Consider the following 10,489-nt stretch of genomic DNA (forward strand, 5'->3'; position numbering starts at 1 on the left):
CTGTAGAAACGAGGGTAGGAGATCATGTTAACAATGAACGTTTACTCTTTACACAACTGGAGAAGTTTCAGGGTTGTCTGAAGACATACAGCAAGGCATCCAAAGAGCATGATATCCTTTGTTGATTCTTGAAGAGTCCCCATTTCCTCATGCTTCTCCCACCTATGATGTGTGTCTCTCTTCAAAAAGAATAATGGCTGACTTCTCAATGTCTTGAACATCATTTCCTTCCTTCTTCCCACTCTTCTCTAAAGATTATGGTTTAAAGAGCAAGAAATAACTAGTGTTCTCCATATTTATGATTTATACAGCTTTGGGTTTGAAGTGAGATCATCATGACTAACATGGTTCAATGCTCACCTTTGTTCCTGTGGAGGCCTCACTGATGTTGGAACTTAAAGGCTTCCTCCTCACTGTCCTGAGGGGGACAAAGATTCTTATGGTGAAGGAGGCACTTGCAATCAACTAAAATCTGCATCTGACTTCCTAGAAGAGTTATTCTCTTGAATAAGCCATGGTTTCTATTTGAAAATTTCTCTTCACTAGTAAGAAAATAATTACTTTATATAAGTCTCTGAATATCACCTCACTCAAATGAGAATCTATTTCATGTCCCATGGTTCTGGGGAATATTTATTAGAAGCACAGAAAATAATGTTCTCCTTTAAGATTTCCTCCCAAGCTGGATAAGCCTCTTGAGGGTATTAATTACTGAGCCTGTGTTACATCCTATATAATAAAATTAACTTTGGATCTTTCAATACCTCACAATCTGCTTAATTTATAAATTCCTATCAGGAATCCCAGATCCCCAGGCTGATTAATGGGTGGTCCCCTCAATCAGTCTCCTCATGCCCTGCAGAGCAACCAAGAGGAGAGTCCAGGGCAGAATCACTTGCCAGTTCTAGTATGTCCTATAAGCTTCTGGGATTACATCAAGATTCTAGGTTGTATAACACTCTACCAATGAGAAGTTGTATTAAAGAAGTTTAAAAAAGGAGTAGTCTCAAGTCTGAGTTTACATCTAGAAGTTCCCTACCAAACTCTGAGACTGCAGATACATATCATTTCTATGAACCTTGTTCATTTATATTTACATTTATATGTACATATAGTTGTACATATCTATAAAATGATGTTCATAAAAATGGCTAGGGGTTGTCAACATAATACAACTTTTGACTAGCATACACAAGGTCCTCAGGTAAATCCTAGCACCAACAAAAATCAATAAATGAGTAAATAAATAAATAATACAGTTTTAAAAAGTAAAATAAAAGAGCTATCTCATTGTTTTGTAGGAGTTAAATGAGATAATTCACATAACATATCTGTGCCTGACATATAAAAAACAGTTAAATAGGTGTTAGTACCCCTTCCCTTGATCCACATTCTTCACATAAATCAGAGTTTCTCAACTTTGGCTTGACTGTAATGTGGATTTGGTGAATTTTTTATTCATCGACTGTCCTCTGCACAGCAGAATGCATAGCACACCTGGTCCCGCTGATAATTTGCCAATACTATCCTTCTAGGCAAAAGCTCACACTAGTTATGACCAACAAAAATTTCTCAAGATATTATCATGTATATATTGGGTCATTCAGAAATCAGAAAATATTGCACCAATGTATGACACATTGGAATACTGACTTCTTGAAACAAAGAAATTGGGAGGACACAGAATAATACCTTTTTTCTGTCCTTCTCATCCTCTTCTTCCTCCTGCTTTGTTTCTCCCACAAGACAGGCCATAAACACCAAGAATCTCTCCTTCTTTAAGGCTGATCATAAGAAGTAGAACCTGTTTCCCCAAAGCCAGACCTAAACTGTAGAAATACTAGACTCATGGCCCCCTTCCTTTCTGTATAGGAGCTGACCATAAGGATATTTTCAAGTCTTCCTTGTCAGAGAAGAGACTCTAAGACCCTTATTCTAGAAAGGAATGTGTCCTTTAACCAAGAGGAAGGAATACCATACAGAAAGGCCAAGAAGAATCAGAAAAGATAGGCCATGCTGGTTTTCCTCTTTCATATATTACATTAGCCTATACGCTTTTGTCCAATCACATTTCTAACATAGCAGTTTTATTTCCTCAGATATAACCATAAAAATGGACAGCCTTCCCTGGGATATAGATCTTCATTTCTGAAGGCTTCTTTGTTACATGAAATTCTGATTAAACAAATCTGTTATATTTTTCTCATTAACCTGTCTTTCATCATAAGAATATTGGCCATGACCCTTATGATGGGTGTGGGGGAAAGGGATCACAACTTTCTCTCCTTACAGGGCCATAATTCCCATGTTTGAGGATTGCTGGTTCTTCTGTGCAGCCTGGTCTTCTGCTATGTCTACTCCACAGACTCCACACAGTTCTATTTAATACTTACTTGTGTTCCTCAAGATAAATGTGCCCCAAACCAAATTTAGATGTTCATATGATTTCCAAGGCTGCTTTTCCTCAGCTCATCATTTTCTCAGTTACTTTCTCCACTAGCATAGCCACTAGTGCACAACTTAAACTTAGCACCTCTTCCTCCCTCACTATCTTTATCTAATTTCACAGTTCCAGAGGATCTATCACTTTCCAAGATCTGTACTTTCACTCAGGCAACTTTGTTAGTTCCTCTCCAACTCAAAATTGGGTTGCTCTAGGAGTAATCTATTGAAGATGAGAACCTGGTAACCTATTGAAGATGAGAAGTGGGACATTTGTAACCATCCATCACCAGAGTACATACCCAGATCACTGTTATTCCTATTCCCTACTCCCAATAACTATGATCATAATCACACATTCAGTTATATAAATATTCCTATTATCATTAGGAAGACATATAAAAATGCTATATAGTGTTAATCCATCATACACTGTGATTGTTTTCATTTCCATAATGCCTTTTTTGCTTGGTTTCCATATTATTCCCTGTATTTCTCTGAATCCTTCTCAATGTCTTCCTTATTTTTTTAAAATTTCCCTTTATTGGATTCAGTCATAGGTATTCAATTTCATCTTCTTAAATAAGATTTTCAGGAGTTTCTTGACACACTCCCATATTGATAGAATGACTTCTGAATATGACAAAAATTCTGAATTCTTGAGATCATCTGTCATCATCATATATGGGATTACCTTTATCTCTATCATGTCCTGGATTCTCTATCTCCTTGATATGTGATCCCAATTCCTTGGTTGTCTCACTCATTGGTTACAAGACATTGTGCTCTGGTTCCTTGGGAAATAATGACTGGAATGGCAGTTAAACGAACCTTGCATGCACGAAATTGTCTTTATGCACCATCCCATTTATTGTCCTTGTAAACAGACAATAAGTAGGTGATTTGGAAGTCATTGTCCAAGCGATTTAGAAGTGACTGCTCCTCAAATTTTTCAATATATTGACCAAATATGAGCCCAGTAACTCTCTAATACTGTTTACTTTCACTCGTAGATTTGTTTCCATTATTTTGAACATTCAAAATATTGTATTTTATATGTGTCTGTATTTGAACATTAAGATCATTAACTAAGTCCATTTGGGGAGTACAAGGCCTTCAGTTCCAAAAGTATTTCTTAAATTGCATAAATTATTAATATATTCCTTTTACTTGAGTTCTTTCTCTGGAATTTTCAAATGCTTAAATCTTTGAATTTTTTTCTGGACAGTATTTTCTCGTCTATTTTTTCATTGATTAAGTTTATGATTTGGAACATAACCTCAACTTCTTTCTTCTGGAATTTTCACAACTGTTTTCTTTTTTATTTTATTACAAATGTTCAAAACATAGAATGTGTTCCTATATTTTTTTGAAGATTTATTTTCTTCAAAATGTCTTTTCTTTATTGTATGTTTAAATTGTATGTGTATTACTATAGGTTCCCTGAGAGTGTCCAGCATCCCTGCCCCTGCCCTATCATTTGGGAAAGGGATTCTACAAGCTGATGAGTAACTCAAAGTGGAGCCTTGGCACTTAAAACTGTGCATCTCACTGAACATTGTCCCATTCCAATAGAAATACTTAATGGAAATACCACGTGGTCTTCTAAGGTGAACTGCTTTGACTCCCCAGAAAAGAATCTTTGAGTCTTCCTGAAGCAGTGTATCCCAGATTTCAACATTGACCTGAGTGGAGGAAGAAGACTAATGGTGTCAATTTTCATGAGGCAAAACCTCTACTTTTTGCCTTGTTGTCAACATAGTGAACTCTATCACACATGCACATATAGTGGTATGATTTAGAAACCCTGCTTCACTTTCTTTAATAAATAACCTTCTAGTTCTTTACTGAGCATAAGCAAAGATTGGCATCTGATGCATGGAGAGGTAAAGACATCTGAAGATCTAATACGTCCCTAAACATCTTTTAAGTTTTTCAATTATTCACTTCTAAGATTTGTGATGCCACGGAATCTGAGCTTATGAGAGAGGGTACAGTGTAAATGAGTAGTTGTTGGTTTCCTCAGTTCTGTGTTAGTGTTAGAAGTCATAATAATGACAAAGAAATTAATGCTCACTTAATTTCTCTCTAAATTCTAAGATTTGTAGGTGGTTGTATTTCTCCAGGCTTTTTACTTCTTCTTTTGTTTTGTACTTATGAGTCAATGCTTAATTTCTATGGCTTTATTAATTCATTATAATTATACATAAATTAATGTTCATTTTGACATAATAATACGTGCATGAAATATAATTTGCTCTACTTCCCAGTGCTTCCTCTTTCTCTATCCTCCTCCCCCTCCCAAGCCCACCCCATCCCTATTCCCTTTGCTCTACTCTACTGTTCTTCCTTCTATTTCTTTGCAGACCTTTTAAAATGCATGCTTTGTAGATATACATAAAAGAAAAATTCACTGTAGTATATTCAAAAATATAAATAGTATCATTTGTTCAGTTTAATTCTACCATTCCTTTAATATTCATCTTTCCTCCCTTCCCTCAATCCTCTTCCTTTACTCCACTGATCTCGTTTTTATTTTAATGTGATTCTGCTCCCCCCTTTTATTCTTTATTTTGTCTAACATCCACAAAAAGAATAAACCCTTTTATTCTTTATTTTGTCTAACATCCACAAAAGAGAGAAAACATTTGGTCCTTGACTTTCTGAATCTACCTTATTTCACTTATGATGTTTTATAGTTCCATCCATTTATGAGAAAATGCCGTGATTACATTCTTCTTTATGTCTGAGTGAAACTGCATTGTGTATGTACCACATTTTCATTATCCATTCATCTTTGGGTAGGCACCTGGACTGGTGGGCACTGGACAATCAGTTTGAAATTGTGAAAGAATAAATGATGTAAATTTTTATTTTCATGAGTAAATAAAATTGTATATGTGGTTCAATAGGATGTTATGACACAGATATACATTGTGAGGTATGAGTCACAAATTAACATATCTATCATTTCACATCTTCATTGTTATTTGTGGTAAGAACATTTAAAATCTATTATTTTAGCAATTTTAAGTATAGAATACATGGTTATTGACTATAATCAACATACTATGTGTGCAATAGACTGAAATTTATTCCTCCAAATTGAGACTTTGTCCTCTTTACCCAACATCTCCCCTTTCCTCTTCTGCTAAGCATCATCCTGCTCTCTATTCTATAAGGTCAACAGGCACAAAAAGAGAGGTTCTGTTGATCTTGTATAATCTAAAATAGTGATCCAGTTTTAAATTCTTGTTACCACAATTTGAAACTTTGAACTTTAATTATAGTTAAATAATGTAAGAACTCTTCTCTCTTATTGACACATTTAGCTTTGGACAAATACTTGGAAATCAGTTTCATTTTTTACTTCAAGTGTTTCAAGCAAACAAAAAAGAACCTTGAATTTGCAGTAGTCTTCTGCATTTTAAAGTAATCACACTACAATTATCTCACACTCTGCAAGACTCAGCTAGAAATGGGCAGAAGCATGTATACTGGGGAGAGAGTTAGGGGTTTTACCTGGAGAAGTGATTGTCGGTATCCTCCACCAGCAACCCAAAGGCTTCTTGCCCAAAATGGACTCTGCCCCTCCCCCTGTCACTACCGTAGCTCCTGTCCATGTGGTGGGGCACCTCTTCAGTTGGGTTATTACAGTGAAGCACAGAATCCAGTTTATCCCATTGCTCTTGCTCCTGCCTAAGTCATGGTGAACAATCACTTCAAATGCTCTTACTCTTGACCTCCAAGACTCCCATTTTGGACCACAGTCTTCTAGAACAACCAGAAAGAAACCCCAGCTATCTGAGGTCCAACTCAACTGGCCTGGGCATAGTACCTTCACCTGTGCCCACTCACTATTCTGTCTGCCTTGCAGTGCTTAGAACACCCTGTTCTGCTCTTTACTCATGAAAGACAGGAAAGAACTGTTTGAGAAGTACCTAAAAATGTTGGTAACATATCAGATAAATGACCTTATGACATTTCAATGAGTTTGAGTGATTGAATAAACTAGGTGGGAAATAGGTACTATTCTATGTGGACTGACATATGAAGTTTCTGAGATTTCTTATTTCATTTATTCACTGAAAGTTAAATCTCAAGATATTGCTCTTTTAAATTATTTTTTTACCTATCTAGTTAAATCACTATGATAGAATAAAGCTTTTATGTTAAAAAATATTTAAAGATCTTTAATATATGTTAATATGGGCTAAGGACAGTTTTTAAAAATTTAAATAGTGTCAAATGGAAACTATCAAACACAAAGAAGGTAAGAAAGATATAATCCATACTTTTAACAAATGACACATTCACTTCCAAATACTCATGATTGTCAAATATATTTAAAGGCTTTAAAATTATTTTTGCTTCTAATTTACCTATATGACTTTTAAACATTCTGCATTTAATTTTAAATAATTTTAAATAAATTAATTAAAATTCATTGATTAAAATATTTAAATATATTAAAGAAATATCATTAAATGTGGATTTGATTTACAAGTTAAATCAAATAGATTTGCAATGAATGCCAGTAATTCAGCCAGTAGAATTTATAAAACTCAGCCACACTATTGGAAGCTTCATTCTCTACCAGAATGTGCTCCTGACAAAAATGCAATATTAACTAAGACCACAAGTTTTGTTTTATGCCTATGACTCATATTTTACATTTTTATTGAGTACCTAAGATTCATAGACATGGATGTTTTACATCTCATTCTCTGTCTTCTAAATCTTTATTCAAATATGTGTTTCAGAGAAATTTTCAAAACAGTTTTAAGAACTCTGTCTAAACATACCTATAGTGAACACAAACAGAAAAGTGGAACTTGACAGTAAGCATTCAGCCTATGCTATAGTAAATTTTAAATGTATTATAATAAAAAATACATGTATAGATAGAAGTTATTAACATTCTGTTTTAGTAGCAATAATTTTAATGAGAGTGAATTTAATTCATAACTGACATAATTTTCTTCTAAGACTATTCATATAAAGCAATGTTTTGGAAGTTTTCAAACATCATTATCTTTATATAAATATGAAAATTATAGTGATGCTGGACTGGTGTCCTGTGAATTGGATTTTTCCACTGAAGGGCACCTGCCCTGAACCAATTCAGGGTAATAATGAACATCAGACAACATCTTTGCAACATTTCTATGCAACATACACAATAAGAACATTTTGTAGAGCACAGTTCTCTATTATTTTTTATATTAATAATCCATTTGTCTTCAAACAATGCTATAATATCTAATAGATTTGAAAAGTACATTTACTACTTCTACAAATCAGAGGAAAAATTGAATTCTTGAATTTCTGAGTCTGACTTATTATACTTAGCATTATAGTCTCCAATTACAAATGTTTTCTCTGATATATAGAATGTAGTCTAAAACTGCAGTGGAAAAGAGAGAAAGAGAAAATAAATGGGGTGGGGGGGATACCAGCAAAATGAAAGAAAGATCAGGGGAGTAGAAGTAGAGGATTAAAGGGGAGGTGGAGGGACAGGATAAGTGAAAAACCGTGGAAAAAATCTGACCTAACTTTACTACATACATATATGAATATACATCATCTCTCACCATTATGGGTACTAATTTTTTAATATAAATAAATAGAAAGATCAATAAAGTAAAGGGAAGAGGAAGAGTGTAAGTGTAAGTACTGGGTACTTAATTGAAGCAAAAATACTCCAGGCATTTATAATTAGGTCAAAATAAATCCTAATATTATGTATAATTATTATAAACTAATAAAGAGGTACATGTAATGCTAATGAAATGTGACCTCTTTAAATTGAGACTTCCACAACAAATATGGATTTTTCTACAAGGGCATCAAAGCCTTGTGTATTAACTCTGGGCTGCTGGCATCTTGGCTCAGGGTTTTGTTCCTATGTAATACACAGTTCTAGGCTCATTCTGAATAACATTCTAGAAGTTCTGTCTGTCCCTTCAAAATTCTTTCTTTCTCTCCATTTCGCCTCAGGATGCATAATGGGATAAAAACGGAGCTCTGTATAGTTAGCTTTCTGGCTCTGAACAAGTCACTTAAAGATTTTATAATCCTTAGAATCAGATGAGGAGACTTATATTTAATAGGGTAGAGACAAAAACCCATATATGAGGGGGTTTATTTGTTTGTTTGTTTTTCCTTTTTGTTGGGGGATGCAAGGGACCAGATCCAGAATCATACATAAGCATCCCTCTACTACTAAATTAAGTAACCAGTTATTGGTTTTTGTTTGTATCTTTGTTTCTTTGTTTTTAAAACAGTAAATTGAAATCCTTCTTATGTAACATTACTGATGATGCTATTATCTGTAGAGAGAAATATCATTATAAAAATTTTAAAACAATGATGAAAATATAGAGATTAGAGTCAAACTGGTGAAAATTTCAGGTCCATGTCTGACAAAGTTCATTTGAACAATGCATTGTCAATATTGGTGGGGTCTAAGAAACCTGGAAAGAGGGTTGGGATCATCCATTCTCAAATACTAATAAGAATAGACCCTAAGTCTATTTTCATTTCCAAAATTACACATTACCATTATAGATGTGAGCCTAAATATATAGAAGAAGAATCATTTTTTAAATAACCTGAATAATCCTTGGAATTTTTACTTTACATGTCCACAACTTGTGATCCCTCTTTTTTAAGACATTTGTTATGCAATAAAACATTGAAACACAAAATAGATCTTCAATATTGTCTCAGTAAAAAAATTAAAGAAATAAACTTGTTAAAAAGCATTCAACTCACCAGCTTCTTTGGATAGATAAGATATACAAAAACATACTAGATAGTCTTATATACAGACAGAAAAGACTTCAGTCCAGTGCCTCCATGTGGTACAGGGAATAAAGACAAATCTGGTGTCTTCTTGGGACTAAGAACAAGTCTCAACTCCAAGAATAAGTCCACATAGTCGCATTGCATAGTGCAAAAACAAAAATTACATTGAAAATGCTGCTCAAACTGTAGAATAAAAGATAAGGGAGATGAGGAGGTGGAATGGAAGGATTAAGATTAAGAGTGGGAATTACAGAAAAAGACCCAGCAATGGGAACAGGAAACAAGACTGGAGAGTTCAATTTGTGATTCTCTTCAAAGTTCTCTTCAGAGCAAGTTTGACATCCTTGTTCCTGAGGCTATAAATGAGGGGATTAAGCATGGGAACCCCAAAATTGCAAAACACGGAGAAGAATTTCTCCTGGGTCACAGATCCTGGAGATGATGTTTTAACATGAGTGAGCAGCCCAAATCCATAGAACAGGCCAACAGTTACTATGTGAGAACCACAGGTGCTCATGGCTTTGGACCAACCCTTAGCTGAGGACATATGAAGGATATTATAAAGAATCAAAGCATAAGAAACTAATATAATGAGGCTAGATGCACTAACAACTGTCCCCACAACAACAGAACTCACAAGCTCATTGAAGTGGGTACTGCTGCAGGACAGTTGAAGGAGGGGGAAGATGTCACACATGTAATGATTCATGATGTTGGAATCACAGAAGCTAAGCCTGATCATGCACCCTGTGTGGGCCATGGCACCAGCAAACCCCATCAAGTAAGAACCCAACATCAGCAGAGAACAGACCCTAGGGGACATGACCACCCTGTACAGCAGAGGCTGACAGATGGCCACATAGCGATCATAGGCCATGGCTGTCAGCACATAGCACTCGGAGTTCACAAAAAAGCAGAGGAAAAATAGCTGAGTCATGCATCCTGCAAAGGAGATGATGTTCCTCTCTGAAACAAAGCATAGGAGCATTTTAGGGGTACAAACAAATGAATAACAGAAATCAATGAAGGACAGGTTAAAGAGGAAAAAGTACATGGGGGTGTGAAGGTGCAAATTCAGGAAAATTAGAACAATTAAGCTCATGTTTCCCACCACAGTGACTGTACAGTTCACCAAGAACAGAAAGAATAGTGGCAGCTGCAGCTCAGGTTGGTCTGTTAATCCCATAAGGATAAACTCTGCCACGGAGGAGTCATTTTCCATAGCCATTGCTTCTGG

At 35.1% G+C, this 10,489-nt stretch overlaps 1 protein-coding gene across 1 annotated transcript; it reads right to left on the reverse strand.

Annotated features, from left to right (window-relative positions):
- Positions 1-9,547: 9,547 nt before the first annotated feature.
- Positions 9,548-10,489, reverse strand: LOC107153566 (olfactory receptor 143-like). The gene has a single exon (XM_015499107.1). It carries the CDS (start codon positions 10,478-10,480, stop codon positions 9,548-9,550), a length of 933 nt encoding a protein of 310 aa, XP_015354593.1. The 5' UTR covers positions 10,481-10,489.

This window comes from Marmota marmota, unplaced genomic scaffold (genome assembly GCF_001458135.2).
Source record: "Marmota marmota marmota unplaced genomic scaffold, marMar, whole genome shotgun sequence".
Classification (NCBI taxonomy): Eukaryota; Metazoa; Chordata; class Mammalia; order Rodentia; family Sciuridae; genus Marmota; species Marmota marmota.

Excerpts from the sequence above, each read along its gene's own strand:
- LOC107153566 (XM_015499107.1), bottom strand. The coding sequence starts at position 10,480 with ATGGCTATGGAAAATGACTCCTCCGTGGCAGAGTTTATCCTTATGGGA.